Source organism: Cyrtonyx montezumae, unplaced genomic scaffold, assembly GCF_038088225.1.
Source record: "Cyrtonyx montezumae isolate F1298 unplaced genomic scaffold, pur_monq_1.0 scaffold_29, whole genome shotgun sequence".
NCBI lineage: Eukaryota > Metazoa > Chordata > Aves > Galliformes > Odontophoridae > Cyrtonyx > Cyrtonyx montezumae.
In genome coordinates, this window is record NW_027072033.1 from 6695510 (window position 1) to 6713040 (window position 17531).

Genomic DNA, 17531 nt, shown 5'->3' on the forward strand with positions numbered 1-17531 from the left:
CAAGGAAGCGCCTCCCGCCGCTGACCGAGCCGCTCTTCTCCTGCCCCTTCCCCTTCCCCCTCCCCGTGTGTTGCAGGACACGGAGGTGTGAACCAGCTGGGGGGCGTTTTTGTGAATGGCCGCCCCCTGCCCGACGTCGTCCGGCAGCGGATCGTGGAGCTGGCGCACCAGGGGGTGAGGCCGTGCGACATCTCCAGGCAGCTCCGCGTCAGCCACGGCTGCGTCAGCAAAATACTCGGCAGGTACGGAGAGGGTGGGCGTCCCGGGCCCAGCAGGAGCACTGGGCCGGCCCCGACACCCTGCGTCGCAGGCATGTGGGGTCGGGTTTGGCGACGGCTGCTTCGGGTTCCGTGTGCCCCACGTGAGGAAGTGAAGCGCTTTTGTGTGCTCGTTTTTCCCCTTGCACATCCTGTAACGGGTAATGTGAACGCAAAGCACACGTGCCGTGGTGTGAGCGGCGTGAGTCCTGCACCTGTCTGTTTGGAGCACGCGGAAACCCAGAGGTCATCTCCAGCAGGAGGGAGTGGAGGTGGAAGTCCCCACACTGTGCGCTGGAGAAGACTTCCTGAGTGATTGCACTGTTCTGCATGGCAGGGACATGGCCCTTGCACGCTCACATGCAGCCCCCTTGGAAATAAACCCTGCTGCTTAATTTGTGTCTTCTCCTACTCCTTGGTGGAACCAGGAGCACAGAGTATTGTCAGTCACTACTGATGGTCTTAGATGTGGTCATTTTGGACGTACCTTTCCATTCAGACTAAAGTTGCTCAGATCATCATGGTGACAGCACACTACTCCCTGAATTCATGCTGCTTCCTGGTTTTGTTTCAAAAGATGAAATTGATTCTGGTTAAAAAAGCCGTAAGCACCATACAGACACAGACATCATGTGCATAAAGTACTGTACAACAGTAACATTTGGAGGTACTCAAGTATTTTATATTAAGGATTTTTTTTTCTCTTATTTTTCTTGACAGTTTTGAACAGCCTCTTGAGATATTTATGAAAGTTTAAAAGTCAGCTTTGTTGTTTAGCATTTTACTGTTTGTATACATGCCCTCCTCCTTTTTCCCAATTTTTGACCAGTCTGCCTCACTGGCTGTTAAACCAATGCATGAAGCTGTAAAAGCACTTTTTGGTAGTGTGAGATCTGGTTGGGGTTAGCAGTGTTCGTGATCTCTCAGTGACTTGAGTGCTCAGAAGCGAATGTGCTTGGTGTAGTCATGGGCCCCCAGTTTTCTAGATGGCAGCGTTCTTGTCCCCATAGTGTGCTGTTATCTCCGGTTAGTTTATAGCTGCTGGGCACTATCTGCATGCCCTGCATGGAGTGTTCCTGGAGGGCCGCAAGCCACCACACCGCTCCAACTCTCACATTGTGCCTCGGTTGCACAGAGGCACTCTGGTGCTGACTGCGTGTGTCCCTCTAGGCTGATGCTGAGTGTCTTTAGAAACACTAGTGGCTTTACTGTTAGAGATGGAAACTTCCCTTGGGCTTCCCATGAGCCCACCGTGGGCTGCTCTGTCCTGCTGGAGCTTTGTGCCTGTGCTCTGCAGGCCTCTGCTCCAGGTGTGATGGGGGGGTTTCTTGGTGACTCTGTGTTTTGCTGTGAGTGTGCAGACAGCCCCATCAGGGCTAGTGTATGACTGAGGAACGGGCGACGTACTGATGGGGACAGAGTCTGGTGTTTTCACTGCTGCAGGTTGAAACAAATTTATCACTGGGTACATCTGGAGTATAGAGCCGATAGTGAAGCTCCAAAGCTTTGTCATTAAGGTTGTCAAAAATAAATTGGAATTTCATACCTCATTATTTTCATAACTAATAATTACAGTGGGTAAAATGTCACTGTAATTGGAGCTCTGTGTATGCGTGTGTGTTCGTGTGTATGTGAAAACTGAGGATGCCTGTGAAGCTCCCTACCCCTTGGCATGTCACGATGGGACTCCTCAGCCTGCATCCCCTGAAGCAGCCACAGTGGTTGTCCTGGTGCTAGCCCAGGAGCTGCAGCCTGGGTCTTCTATGAATGGGATGCGATGGCTGCAGCTAGCCTGGTCCCAAAGTGGAGCTGGGATGGGGTGCACCGTGCAGCCTGCCTTTGCCTTCTGCTGCTCCTCACTGGATTGTCTGCATGGGCAGAAGGCAACGGCAGCAGTGTCACTGGGTGACCACAGACTGAGTGTGAGCACAGGCTCTGTGAGTGTATGCTGCTGTGAAGCTCAAGGCGGCTGGGGCAGGCAGGCAGGTAGCGGTTTGGGTGCTTGACACCGGGGTTGTCCCTGTCTGGAGAACCCCACATCCTACATCATGACCACCTGGGCTATCCCCAGCAGCAGGTCTGAGATGTGGGACATCATGCACGGTGCAGTTCAGCAGTGTGGTAGGAAAACACCTAGGTGTGTTTATCATATCTGCAGTGATGTCTGGAATTGAGAAAATGACAATGTTCTGTTCCACCAGTGCGCACTGCACAGCTTTTCTCTGTGTCCTTTCTTAGCAGACAGATGCCACCAGAACAGGAGATGAAGCCAGGGGTGCAAGGCTTTAGCAGGCTTGTTGTCCAAGTGTGCCATCATTGTATTGTCCTCTGGACACTAAGTGGGAGAGCAGCTTAACTGTACCTTCATTGCACTACAGCTTGTTGCTGGGCTGGGTTTAGGAATGCCACTCGTGTTGGTCTGTCTTTGACACTTAAAGCTGCCCATTACTAATATTGCCTGGATGAGACTGAGTCTTGCATCTGTATCCAGAATGTCTGAAAACATGCACAAACACTACAGTGCCAGCACTGTGCAGGAGCTGCACACAGAGCTCTCCCCGAAAGACTGAAAGCCAGCAGCCTGGCAGAAATCTGACGAGCACTGTTGCATGTTACAGTCACGTGGACTTTAGCTGTGCAACCTGTTTGTGTTCTGCCATGCTGGAAATACTTCAGAAATTATTTATTATTATTATTGTTATCATCATTAATTTGGATATCGTGGTTATGTCAAGTAACTTTAGAGAAAATACACTGATAAAAAAAAATCTGCTATTCTTATCTGAGAGTCTTTTCTGAGCTCCTTATGAGAAATAAGGGCACAGATAAATTAATGGATGAGTTTAGGCTGTAAGGGACCACAGCTCAGTGGTAGTTGGATGAGAGCTGAGCTGAGCACGCGCTGCTCAGAAGGTGCAGTTTGACAGTGGCTGCAGTGTTTGTGTTTCAGCTGGTCTCAACAAAATTCACAAGATACAAGAAAGTGCACAAATGCGAGAATATTGCTCCCGGAGTGCTCAGCCTGATTTCATTCCTTGTCTCCCTGCTGCTCCTCAGTAGATGCAACACGACATTTTTAACAGCATTTTCCAGGCTTTCCTTATTAAAAGGGGGATATGTATGGGGCTGAGGATCTCAACTGTGATGCTTTGTTGCAATCCTACTAAAAGCAGTTGTTCCAGTGTGATTTACATGCAACAACAACAAAAAAATCCATCTGGCATATTTTGGTCAGTGTAAGTACTCCGTCCCACCCGCTTCCCTTGTATGACATCGGCAGAACTGTTTGTCCATGTTAAGATTGTGTCTGTGAACAAAGATTGTGGAGCTGGTCAGAAAAACAAACCCCCAAATGAGCTGAGCCTGTCAGGTACACCAGCAGCTCCCCTTTTCTTGTCATTTGAATTACTGAAGGCATTGTATTAAAATACATATCTATTATGAAAAATATTAACTCTTAAAGCAATAGAATGCATATTAAAACCATAAAATGGGAAAAAGGATGTGTCAGCATATGGATTGCAAATGTGCAAATAAAAGATGATTTCATGTCCTCGTGTTGCTATGAAATGCTAACAAGTTGTAGGTATCAGTGGTGTAGTATTGCCTTAGATACAAGAAGCTACTGCAAAAAGTGGTCTTCAGTGAGATTTGTTTCTATTATTGCCAGAACCTCTGATTAATTACACACATTTTCAGTTAATTTTGGATCCCAGCATGCCCTTTAATCTTGCATTGTTTCTTTTGTCTTTCTATTATGAAAAAATATCTGTTCTATCCTACGGCCCAGTTCCAATTACTATAAGTTAATCTATTAGGTGATAAAGCACTACATAGGGAGAAAATGTGTATGTGAAAGTGAAGATGTATCTTAGGATTTGCTGGGGTTTGGTTACCTTGAAATTATGTTCTCTATAAATCTTGAAGTGTGCTCTCTGTCTGTCTGTGATAACTGAAGATTTGCTTTGGATGTTGTCCCAGGTATTATGAAACCGGGAGTATTAAGCCTGGAGTGATCGGAGGATCAAAACCAAAGGTCGCCACACCCAAAGTTGTCGAAAAAATTGCTGAGTACAAACGCCAAAATCCCACCATGTTTGCCTGGGAGATCAGGGATAGACTTCTTGCAGAGCGAGTATGTGATAACGACACCGTGCCCAGCGTCAGTTCAATTAACAGGTAAAGATTTGCATGGTCTTGAGAAGGGGCTTTCCTAGGAAATGTGGTCACTGAATCCTCGTTTGCTAGTAGAAGCTGGGGTGCTTTGTGATTTCTATTAGAAATGCAGTCTGTGTGCATTTAAATAACATATTTAGGGTTTTGGAGCCGCTGTGAGGTCACTCAGGTGGTGAAAACATCACAACCATCACTATTTCCCAGGAGTGGGCAGGCTGTGCTATGGTCCTTTGCTTCCTTTCTGCCCTTTCCCATTCTCCGGTCTGTGACTTGCAGTTCTTGAAGCTGGAGATCTGTAATTATTGGATCCATACGAGCTCTCCACTCAGTGGGAAGTGCCTTTGCTCAGGCAAGGCTGAGAATGCAACTGCGTTGGGTGGCGGTGGTGGTGGTGGTGACCTGAAGAAAGACTGGCACCCATGTTCCTGGAGGAGTGGATCCAAAGCATGGCTCTCAAGGTCTTCCTGACACCTACTCAGTATTGCTGATGTTGGCTCAGAATCATGCTGGCCGCTGTCTGGTACTATCAGCATGAATATAACTAGGGTAACGTGGTTTAGTAGTGTCTGCATGCTAAATGTAATTGCTTGAGTGGCTATGAAGTCCTTTGTGCCAGTGAAGGAAAATCTCATCTGAAGCCTTGGTCTCAAATTTGTGAGTTCCCTCCTGTCATGGCTAGGGAGCATGGCGGTCACTTGCAGTTCTGAAGCTATTGTAACCTGCTTCCATCCCAGTCAAGGATTGTCTAAGCCTGTCACTGAAAAAGCACATAGAAATATTCTGTTTTGTCTCCAGACTTCCCCGACTGACAGTGAGGGATTAACACTTGGAAGGAGAGCACTTTGGCACTCTCCTGCACACCAGCAATCAGAGTCCTTCTGTTTTCTCTTGGGAGTGAGCTCCCTACCAGGCTGTGGCTTCACCGCTCCACTGAGAAAGTTCTCACTTGCATGATTTCATGCAAATTCTTTGAGTCCAGTTAGCTATGAAGTCCCACCTGTGTCTGTGGACATGATATAGATTGATGAAGTATTCTTTCATTGGCTATCTTGACCTGATTTGCATTCGTGGAGTTACTGCTTGAGCAGCAGGAGTAGCTTCCCCAGCAGTAGTGCAGAATAGTTCTCTGTCTTACTGAACTGAGTTGGGTTATTTATCCACATGGTTAAGTGCAAAAACGGGTCAGTTCACTCAGTCTTTACTACTGACTGGGAGTTCTTGTGTAACTTAGACTTCAAAACATCATTCAATAATGCTATAGATGCAGCATTTTCAGTTCAAAAAGCCGTCTGAGGCATGGTATGGATACCATGAGAAGGGAAGGAAAATCCCACTCTGGATGTTTGTAGATAGCAAAGGGCAAAATTGGGCTCATTGATCCTTGTGGGTCCCTTCCAAAGCAGTTCTATGGTTCTATGAGTCTTTGTTTCCGTAAAAGTCAGCTCAAGTCCTGTTGTGCCAGAAGCATTGCTGCTGTTATGAGAAGTACTTTGTTTATGCAGTGAGCCTTCAAGCTTTGTCCAAAAACCCACCAAAAATGTAGTAGTAGCTTGGGAATGCAGTGGGACTACATATGTTCCAGTTGTATTTTGATCCATTTTCCATAGTCTGCCTCTTGCTGCATCTTTGAATGTTTCTACATGGGCAGTGACCACACACTTATTGACATTGCATCAGAAATCACGTTTAATGATCTATTGCCAAATTACTTGGCAGGAAATATTCTTTCTCATCTGCTTGCAACTCTGGCTGAGCCTTCCCTTTACTTAATGAAGGGAAACCTCTTTTGAAATGCACATGGTCTTTGTTTAGAATTATTTTTGCCAGTCTAGGAGAATATCTTGAAAACCAAAAACTTCTGTGACAAGATCATGAAATTTATATCTAAACACTTGGCTTTAATTGTAACTCCTCTCATTTTTGTGGCACATTTGGTGGGGTTTGTCTTTACACACACCAAGGCTTTGTGGATAGGGCCATCACGCACTGAGGACATGAAGTGCTACTCTGAAGATGCAATTCCTTATTCAGCCCTGTGGTGGAAAGTCTTTCTAGTTGCTGATGTGAATCCTCTCCAGGAACCACTCAGGATGTTTTCTGTCTTGGTGGAGGCAAGTTGACCCAGCCTTCCTGCATGGTCCATTCAGTACAGGGCAGGACAGAGCTGCTGTGGTGATCCACCAGTTCTGCTTCTGCTGTGTGGAGGGAGGTGACCCCCAGGGCTATGATGGTGTCTTCAGGAAAGCTGTTGTTGCTGCTAGAAGACTGAGGGGACAGAGTGGTGCACAGAGTGGTGCACTGCAAAGCTACGATGACAGAACATGGGTAGCACATCCTTGCTACAGAGAGCAAATTTTCAGCAGATGCATCTGAGTTGCTGCCATCTTATATGAGTGAATAACAACTACTATTATTAATTAGTAACATTAATTAATATTAATAGTAGGCCAATCCTCTGCAGCAGGAGCAACTCTGTGCAACTAAGGCTTAATTAATCATTGTGATTAGCTTTGCTCAGATAAGCTGCCCAGCTGCTTTGGCATGCTCTGGTCCCTGGTCTTTCCACAGAGGAAGAAATTTTTTGTGTCAGGATGCCTCAGACACTCTTCCTTTGCTGGAGCATGAAGGAAGCCTAGGGCAGGGTGCTGTTTCCAGTCTCGCTCATACAAGGATCTTGGACGTCTTTGATGTGTGTGCTCTCCCTCCAATCTAGTTGCACAGCTGCCTGTAGCTCCCTCGTGCAAGTGGCTGCTTTGTCCAATGCAGAGGAAGAAGCAGAGACCCATCACTGAGTGAAGTCTGGAGATGCTCAGCTGCAGAGTGCTTCACTTTGGTGCTGACTCCCTGGTGCTAACATGCTTTCAAACCTACTCCTGTCCTCTCACCAGCGGCCCGTGTAATGTGATGGGGAGAGGAGGGGCAGGCAGCAAGTCCTGCTCTGAGCGGGGAGGGTCTGGGCGTCAGAAGTGCTGGTTCTTGATCAGGCTCATAGGGCTCCCCGTAAGTAAGTACCTGCTTTGTGTTCTCCTGAGCGCATTGCCCTGACAGACCTCTCTCAGCTCCCCTCCTATCTTCCCTCTTGCAAATTCCAGGCAGGCGTAAATGGTAAAAGAGTTTGCTAGGTAAACACAGAGAAATGCTTACCACAGCATTACTGCTGGGTAAACAGTGCATAAAACAGAGACATGTGATGTGTCTGAGGAGTGTGCCTCGCTCAAGCACATTTTGATTCCACTGCAGTCTGTGGCAGAACCGTGTAATCCCTGGAGCGGCTTCAGACCACGTCTTTTCTTTTTTAGCAGCGTGTCGGCAGGTGAGCATTTGATAGAGCACTTCTTAGCAACTCCCCTTTGTCCTGCAGCACTACACATGCCTTTTGTTGTTCCTGCTTCTTTGAATAGTTCCTGATTTACATCATTATAGCTCAGAGCAGAGGCTGTCCCCAGCAATGGCAATGTGGTTATCCAGCTTTTAAGATTAGCATTTAACCCAGCACATTTTGTTTTTAGTATTAATTTGGCTGAGCATAATCTTTTCAGTGGTATCCAGGTTCTTTAGATGTGTGGGCGCAGTACCCAGGGTGGTTTAGGAACAGACTTAAAAAGGTGTTCAAGCAGTCCAGGCTGAAGTCTGCTGGGGTGGGGTGTCCAGCTCCCTGAAGATGGCATATTGGGCTTCTGGGCTGCCCAAATGGCTACGGATGTCTCTTTCTTGGGCATTAAGGACTGAGTCCTCAGAAGGACTGAAGCACCAAACTCCGCAGGATCCCAGGTAGTGTGCAGGAGTCAGTAATCCAAATGTTCCTAATGGCATGGACTGGAAGCCCAAATATTGCCCTGGGTCTGCATGCAGTACACAGAAATTATTATTTTTTGTATTGGTGCAGATATCCCCAAGTGATAAAACATTTTATCATGTCCCCTGCAATTGATGATTAATACTAAGTAGCCATTTCTTTTCAACTACAAACAGGATCATACGGACAAAGGTGCAGCAGCCACCCAATCAGCAAGTCCCTGCCTCCAGTCACAGCATAGGTGAGAAAAACTTTTTTTATATTAAAAAAAAAAAGAATAATGGATTACAAATATTCTAAAGAACTTTTAATCATTCTTATGGACAGATAATTCTGCATAAAACACTTCAGCACACGTGCTAATGCACCTTCTTTGTCATTCTCCAAGGACTGAACGTAGTAAAGGAATTTTATAAATACTGCTAAAAGGTTTTGAATTTTAGCGATTATTATGATAAATAGCTTTCACTGTGAGATGGAAAATTGAAATCTAAACCAACCCCCCCCATTAATGGGGGTCTATAGAATGTCAGATAATTAAAGTAATAAATCAAGAAGGGGATACTTATTCATAACGTTTTCTGCATCATTAGTCAGTAAGTAGTTTTGAATGTGGGTTTTTTTTTTTTTTAATCTATCACCCATCCCTTCCACAATTCTTTGTGCACTTGTGATCTTCAGTGAAGGGGTAGCAAAACTTCCCAAAACTTCAATGCAAGGGAAATGCTCAGCCAGGAGCCATGCTGTGCCTGCGGGACAGTATCCATAGGAGTGCCCTGGCCAATGGGGCTGCCTCTGTGGGGAGAGCTGCCACAGCTGGGCGGGTTGTATGTGTGCCTCAGTTCTCTCCAGGCTGCAGAGTGGCTTGCTGGCCACTGTTAGCAAGGCCAGGTGGCTCTCATGGAGCTGTGCTCACACTTGGATCCTTGCACAGTGTGGTAGCACGGGCCTTTCTCCCTTCGAAATGCAAAAACAGTCTGTGAGGAGGTTAAGCAGCATCATCCTACTTTGTTAGTTTAACAGTTGCTTCTCACTGAGAAAAAGGCAGAGCAAAACAGATTTATTTTGTATTTTGTTTTGAGGAGCCTCAGGGCCTCTCAGCTACCTGCAACTTACGGCTGGCTGCTGTGTCCTCGTGTCACCCAGTGGTCCAGAGAGGCTTGCTGCTGGGCTGGGCTGCAGGCAGCAGCATCAGTGCCTCTGCTGTGCTCTTGTGCCCCTAGACCCATCAGCTCCCCAGAGGGAGGGTCATGAGCCAAGGGGTTGAGTGGCTGCTGCCTCTTGAGGCCTTCCCTGGCCTCCCATGCTGGTGACACGGTGGCAGCAGAAGGATTCCTTGCAGGCTGCCTTCTGACCACTTGGCCTTGCTTTGCAGCTTCCACAGGCTCTGTCACCCAGGTGTCCTCTGTCAGCACTGATTCTGCCGGCTCGTCCTACTCCATCAGTGGGATCCTGGGCATCACCTCTCCCGGCACTGAGAGCAACAAGCGCAAGCGTGATGAAGGTAATGGCAGCTGTTTTCTCCTAGGGCATTGAAGTGGTGAGGTGGGCCCCCTCAGGTGTGCTGGGGAATATGGGACCGGCAAGGCCAAGGCAGGGCTGCCTGTGATGGGGACTCCTGGTAATGTGGCAGCAGCCCAGCCCGGGGGTTTTCATGCAGCTTTCTGATGCTGAAAGAGGTGCTGTGGATGTGTCAGAGCTTTGGTTCGCTTCCTCCCAGCTGACATGACATCTCCCTGCCATCAGTGAAAGAGGGGAATTCTTCTTGTATGGGTTCTGTGGCTAACTGAAATTGGAAACAAACAAACAAACAAAAAAACAGCTGGGGAGATATCTTTAACTACAGAGAGACAGAAAATTATCAGTAGATTCCCACGTGCAAAGGTATGGGAGCTGTTGCCTGGCTGGATGGCATTGCTGCTTGGGGGAGGCCATGCACGCTGCTCTGCTTTGCCACTGTCCTGCACTCCAGAATATCAGGCTCCTGCTTCTTGCCTTTGAGTGCCTGCAGTAACCTGCTCCAGCTGCTTGCAGAGAGCCTTCTGTTGGCCATGTCCCCTGCAGAGGTCCCACCTGTGCCTTTGAGGAGTGGCAGAGACCTCTCTCCTGAGCAGAGAAGTGGCCCTGGAGTATTGTAAAGGAAGAGGAAAGAGGTTGTTCGACGAGGATTGCCAAGCAGAGGAGAAAGCAATGGTGTTCACCATGGCCTAGGACTCACTGGTTGGCCTGGTAGGAACATTGTGGATGTGGGACCAACCTCCCAACACCCAGGTGTACTGGCGCAGGCCCACACACTGCTTTGTGGTCAGCCCAGGTCATGAGCTGTGCGAGGTGGGGACCACATTGGGTCTTTTGCCTTCCTCTCTATTTTCCAGTCCCTGGAGGTTCCTGTGGCTGTGAGTGGGTGGAAGGAGAGGTGTGTGGGGTGGGAAACAGCAGTAGCAGCACAAACCTAACTTCTGGAGAAAACAGGTTGATGGTAGGTGAGGAGTCTGGAGTCTGAACTGTGAGAACAGGAAGAGTGCTGTTTGCAGGGGAAATGCACTGATGGATTAGAGAGTCACACTTGGTTTACTGAAATTGGGAGAAAAGCTGCTGAGAGCTTTGTGGGGTTGATTTCAGCCATGCACGTGTGAGTCTACAGCTCTGAAATCTCAGGTACTTGATGAATGGGTCTGTCTTAATTAGATCTACCGTTGCACATCTGATTTTTTCCCCAAATCAAGGCCATAAATGCATACATGAATATTTATATTAAAGCATATAGAGTGGAAATTTTATGTTTTGTCAGCCACAGAAGGAGAGTGGCATTTTGTATTGCAAGAGTGTCACAGTGCTGTCCTGAAGCATCAGTTCTTAGATATATATTGTTACAGAGGACTCTCTTATTCAAAAAAGAGGGAAGAAATTCTCTCTGTAACAGGGGAAAGATTGAAATGCTTCCAGATGCATCTTTGAGAAATTCTCCAGCCTTTGGCAATTCATTATTAGAGATCACATAATTTATAAAACAACTCCCATTGCTTTGGCAGCAGGAGTCACAGTCATTGAGGTTGCAAGTTGGACAGCACTGCTGTCTTCAGCAGACCATTTAAACTACCTTTTTAATGGCTCACAGCTGCAAATATGGAGGAGTGTGAGGAACAGCCTTTATGCCTAACCAGCTACTTCAGTGTCTTTGTTTGAAGAGGACCCTGGGAAGACTCTGCAACCCTTCTTCATCCTGCTGAGCAGAAAGTATCTCTGCATAGCTAGGCAAGAGAAGTTCATAGAAGAGTCCCGAGACTCCGTGATGCAGGTGACAGAGACGTGGGACAAATGCTGGTGAAGAAGAGACGTATGTCATCTTTAAACTGCAGACTGTATCATGACGCAGATGCACAAGGGGGCAGAGTTAACTTTACCTTTTGCTGACTTCTGAGGGCCAGAGGGAGACTACTTCCATATCAGTCCTTTTACATCAACTCTTTCTGACACAGTGCTTCCTTTCTTTGTAGCTGTTGTGAGGTGCATGCCTGCTGCTGTAAGCTGGCATTCATGTTTCATGTATGAATAGACTGTGCAGTGCTTCCTTTGGCTGGGGTGTTACGTGAGGTGGATTCACCCCTTGGTTCTTCCAGTGGCATTGAATACTTGTTGTGATTCAGCATCAAGTTTTGTTCTCCTCACTCTTGACATTTTTTTTTAGCAAATGCCACCAGTCTTTAACACAGCAGGGAGCTTGCTGGGTAGCAACAGGGGCAAACCAAATCAGACAGTCTTTATTGGTTTTTGTAACTGAAGGTGTCATTTTTTTTCCCTGATGTAACATGTACATGGAGCAGATGTGCCTTCATAGGGGATCAGTTGCTTTCACTTGTGGTTAGAGGACATGCTACTGGAGTCTGACACAAAAAGCAGGCTGTTCTGTAACTAGGCATAGAGTTACTGTCAACCTCCTTAAATTCAAGCAGCATATGCTGCTGGGAAGCAGTCTTGCTATTTTGCTTTCAGATTCCCTCCTTTGAGCTATGTGTCTTCACATGAATGTGGCCCCATAGAGTAGGAAGATGTATAGGAGCAAGTGGTTGGCAGAAAGGCACAGATTGATCTGATTGAGCCACCTTGTAATGAGCGGGGTTTGTTTTAGGAAATCAAGGATGGACATGCTGTCAGGCAGTGAGGCCCTGCGTCAGAAAGAGCAGTGTGTTCTGCCTAGTGCTTGCTGCTGCTGGTAGAGAAGGAACTGATGTTTCTGCAGGTTTCTTTCCTGCTTACTGCTGGGCTCTGCAGGTACAGGAGAACCAACGAAAAAGCAGTTGAGTTCAACAGAGTCTTTCCCCATAGTTTGATGCTGTCCTAGCTGAGAGGGATCATGAAACAGGTGCACATGTCAGACCAGACAGGGGTTGTGGCTCTCATCTGAGTTGTTTCTATGAGCTGATGCTTTTGCTGAAGCATCACTCCTCCAAAGCCATGACAAAGCTCAGGACTCTTGTTTCCTTTAGTGCTTTGTGCTGTTTAAATGCATGCTGGGCATAGTGTTTCTTTATAAGCTGGACCAGTGCCCCTGGGGCAAAGGACTGGTGGTCCTGAATGCAGCAAGAGTGAGTTCCATAGTGCAGCACAATTCTATGCTTTCCTGTCCATGGGGACTTGAGCTTCTCAGTGTGAACATGGTCCTGTCAGCTGCTGTTTGTAGATCAGGTCTAGCCAAGGGAGTACAGTTGCTATCAGGAGTAGCTCAGGTACCAGTAGAGGGAGGCCCCTTTCCACTAGTCTTGCAGAGAGACGTGACTCTCAGTGTATTTATAAAGAGATGTTGGAAGAATTGGATAAATTTCTGTTCTCAGGCCTCTTCTATGCTTTGCACAATGGATAGGTAATTTTCCTACACGGCAGTGATGACCTTTGGAGCAAATACTTCATCTTGTGACAGTTGATTATATGCCCAGGCATTAGTCTTCTACCAAGCACTTTGTTCTGCATCTGTAGACATTTGCATGCTTTTAGCAGGTTAGCCCTGTCCAAGCCCCACAACTTGGCTGATGTGGAAATATACTTGCGCTTTTATGCCTGACAAAGGATCACAAAATTTGCTAATACCAGCAGGTAGTAGCAGCACTCTGTGAACATCAGCAGCAGCCGAGTCAGGCTGAAATCTGTCTGCACACAGTAGTCACTCAGTAAGTTCAGGACTTTTGTTTTGTCAGTCTGCACTGTTAAACTGGAGAGCTCTGGTGTACAGGCACAGCCATTGGCTGGTCCCATCCTACTATGGTTAGTATTGCTTCAGCATGATTTCGTACTATGCAAGTTGGCATCCTCCTGGTTAGTGTCTGCTATTGCAGAGATTAGCACTGTTTGAACGTTGCTTCTGCTTCTGTGTATGTGCAGCTAAGATATTAACAGAGTAGGGGAGTTTTGTTACAGGTTCACAGGCTGTGCTAGAATAGTCAGGCTGTTGTAACTTGGGCAGCTGGTGAGAGGAAAAAGCTACACGGAACACTGAATGGCTTACTGCAAATTGTCAGCACAACTCTGGCTCCACACAGGGAAATGAGGCCAGAAGAAGTGCAGTAGAATCTAGCAAGACGCTCTCAGGTAAACTCCCTCACAGGACATATGTTACCCACCCACCTCTTGCTGCAGGAGAGGTCTGGCATATTTAAGTACATGTGCAGAACAGCTGTGCTGACCATTTTTCAAATTTACTGGTGTGGAGTCTTCTCAGTAATGTAGGCTAATGGAGAATTGAAAGTAGCATGGCAAGAAGACCTTTGTTCATATGGGTTGTTTTGTTTCCATTCTCAGTAACCAAGGTCCTACGTTGCTCTCTGCATACGATATGATGATGTGGTTGTTTATGCTTTGTTTGCTGAGCTCAGTTCTTTGAAAAATGCCTTTTCTTTAACTACAGACTAGCCATAGACTTAGTATGCTTAAAGGTACTTGGGTCACAGCCTTCTGTTTAGAGGGTAAGCCAACAAGAGGAGCAGAGATGCTAATGAGAATGAAAAGAAACCTTGTGTGTGTATGCATCTGCACAATCCAGTGCCTTATAAAGCCATCCCATTCTATGATCATCACATTTTCACACAGGGATGCTCCAGGTTAAGCACATTTCTAGGCATCCAAGCAGACAATACATGCAGCCTGCTTAAGCTGCAGGACACATTTCCTGTAGTGCTGCTGCTGGCTGTGGGAGATACCTACATTTGGAAATGCAAGTTAATTGCTTTACACTCACAAGTATGGATGCAAACTGACTGTGTCAGTGACGCATTTGGGGGAGCAAAACCAGAGAGGGACCAAGAAAAGGAAAACAGGAATAAATAAGCTGAATGAGGGCTAGTAATAAGAACAGTATTTCTGTATCTGTCTGTTTTTCAGTACACATGAAGTATGCTTTCCCCGCAGGACATAAGCCACACACATTGCTAGTCAGAGACTGAAAGTGCTGTGGGCAAAAGTGCCTCAGAAGTTGGTTGCAGGGCAAAAGGAAGTGCAGCACATGACAAGTATGTGCTTTAAAGAGCTTCCTCATATGGTTAAAGGCTATGCAACTTCCAGGGCCTCTGCTAGATGAGATTGCGGGGAAAGCCTATGAATTATTTTTTATTTAGCTTCCCTTCTATAAATGTTAATTGTTGAACCCACAGCTGATAACGAACTCTGCTAAGCTTGGTCTGACACAATATCCACAGCTCTGGCCCCATCTGAGGCCTGGACCAGTGATCATCAGTTGCACTGCCTGAACTGTTCTCAGTGGCATCCTGCTGTGAAGGAGAAAAGTATCTGTCTATTCTGCCCTCTTGGTCCTGCTTTCCTGCTGATACCCTTTGCCAACACAGCAGACCATCCTGTTGATGACTGGTGCCTGTGTCACACAGATGTCCTGCCTGTGTTGAAGCCCTGTGTGGTGTGAGCTGCCAAGTCAGTCAGTCTCACCTTGAGGATTTGTAAATTCTAGGAGTTACTGCATCACCAGAAAAAGCCATGGCCTCCCATTGTGAATGAGTAAAATTTCTCTAAGTGTTACAGGGAGGCACACGTGAGAATGCTACTTTACAGAGCACTGTGACATCAGCTTCCAGGAAAGCTTAATACAGAAGAAGGCTAACAAAAAGGTAGGAGCTGACAGGGAAAGGAGAAGTGGCTGAAGAATCAGGATGCTGTTCTGGGAAGCAGATCTCATGCTCTCTTGAATTGCCTGTCACTTTTTGAGGAATGGATATGAAGGCCATTGGAGGGACCTGGCTACAGGAGAGAAGAGATGAAGAGATGTCTGGGAAGCTACAGGGGCTCCCTATCAGGCTACAGCTTTCCAAGTCTTCGTAACCACTGTGTAGATCTAATAGTTTTCCAGGCAACTGATGATCTTAGTTTCCCGTTCTTTGAGGGCTGAGTTGTGGGATTCCGCTGTGCCACGTGTGGGACCCTATTCCTGCTAGCCAGTGTTGAGTACTGCTGGTCATGGGACACTTCTGGTTAAGTACTCTGGCATGAAACTGCTTCCTTTCCTGAACAGGGTGTTGGGATCTTGTCTTACTCCAGACTACACCCTTGGAACTTCCTGAATAGACTTTGGAACTTGAGCCTGCCCTGGCTCAGTGCAGAAATTAGCTGCTGGCTCGGACCTCCATTGGCAGAAATCCCCATGACTCCTCTCACCCCAAGTAAGGAACTGAACAGGGAGTATTGATGTCATTCTCTTAGCTCTTCTTTGGGGAGCTCTGTGTGGCAAATTTACAAATTACTGAAGCTTTTGAGGATCTAAACTTGCATGAGAAAGAGTCAAAGCCAGAATGACTGTGGGAGGAAAAATGAAGGTTATGGAGAGGAAAACATCACCTGCCAGTATAAACGTGCATGCTGTGACACTGTACAGCCAGAAAGTCAGTCACAGGATGAGGAAGAGCTGTGTGGAGGGACTGACATGTGCTTGGAGAATGGGACTCAGAAGATGTGTTAGCTGCATTTCGTTGCAGCTGTGATGTCTATCTAGAACATGGTTGTATGTGCATGCAGATGCGACGGTGGAGTTCATAACATCCAGAAAGAAGTGGTTGCGAAGTACATATAAAAATTAAAAATCAAAGTCTGCGGAGTCAAGGCAGTCAAGTGAAACAGGTGTATTTATTCAAGTCTGTGAAGAGGTTAAAGAGAAAGAAACTCCCTCCTAGAGAGGTGCTAGAGTTTACTTAAATATTTTCTAGGACCACTTCAGCTATGCTTATTCACTTGAGTTGTCTTTATTCTTGGAGGTAATTCCAGTGACTATAATGAGATGAAGACTTTGAAGGGAGTCAGGTTTTGCTGGATCAGCAAGTACTGATTTAAATTTCTGTTGCTGATTCAGATTGTCCTTTTGCATTTAGGGATTGCAAGCATGGTGAGCTGTTTGCCATCAGGTTGTTGTCTTCCCAGCAGAAGTGATTTTCCCTTAACCATGCATACACCGAAATAGCCCTTTTTAATAATGTTTACTCTAATTTTAATAGTTCTCTTTTTACTAGTTACATTGCAGTGATGGTTTTATTTGTGCTATATCCAATCCAGTCTACAGCTTTATGGAATCGATGTGGTTTGATTTTATATTTTTTTCTCTCTTTTTTTTTTTTTCATTTTTAACCTAAGTATGAGAATTAAGCTGCTGAAAAGTTTCTTCAGTGGTTATGCAGTTATGCCACCCTGCCCAGGGCCTATCCAACATGGCCTTGTGGACAGGGCATCCACAGCATCTCTGGTGCCTCACCACACTCTGAGTAAAAAATTTCTTCCTAATATCTAACCTTAACTCCCATCTTTTAACTTAAAACCATTCTCCCTCGTCCTGTTGCTATCAGACTGTAAAAATCTAGTCCCCTCCTGCTTTCAAGTTCCCTTCAGGTACTGAAAGGGGTCTCTTGGGAGTCTTCCCTTCTCCAGCTGAACAAACCCAACTCCCTCAACTTTTCTTCACAGGAGATGTGGTCTAGACCTCTGATCATCTTCATGGCTCTCCTGAATTCTCTCCAACAGCTTTGCATCTTTCTTATGCTGTGGGCCCCAGACTTGGACACAGTAGTTTAGATGGAGCCTTACAAGGGTAAGGATACTTCTTACCTGATCAGGTGGCTCCAAGCTGGTCATTGACCATCCAACCTGTCCTTGAACGCTTTCAGGGATCAGGCACTGGTAGCTTTTCTGACAATCTGTTCCAGTGCTTCACCACCCTCACAATGAAGAATTTCTTCCTAAATCTAAATCTACCTTCTTTTAGTTTGAAGCCATTAATCTTTGTTCTACCACTACATGCAAAAAGACATTTCAAACACTAA

At 46.3% G+C, this 17531-nt stretch overlaps 1 protein-coding gene across 1 annotated transcript in view; it reads left to right on the forward strand.

Annotated features, from left to right (window-relative positions):
• PAX5 (paired box 5) overlaps positions 1 to 17531 on the forward strand; it is a 126497-nt gene that overhangs the window by 6001 nt on the left and 102965 nt on the right. The window contains exons 2-5 of the mRNA XM_065740640.1: positions 77 to 242; positions 4239 to 4436; positions 8406 to 8470; positions 9605 to 9733. Coding sequence (XP_065596712.1) covers positions 77 to 242; positions 4239 to 4436; positions 8406 to 8470; positions 9605 to 9733 — 558 coding nt within the window. The remainder of the gene's footprint in view (positions 1 to 76; positions 243 to 4238; positions 4437 to 8405; positions 8471 to 9604; positions 9734 to 17531) is intronic.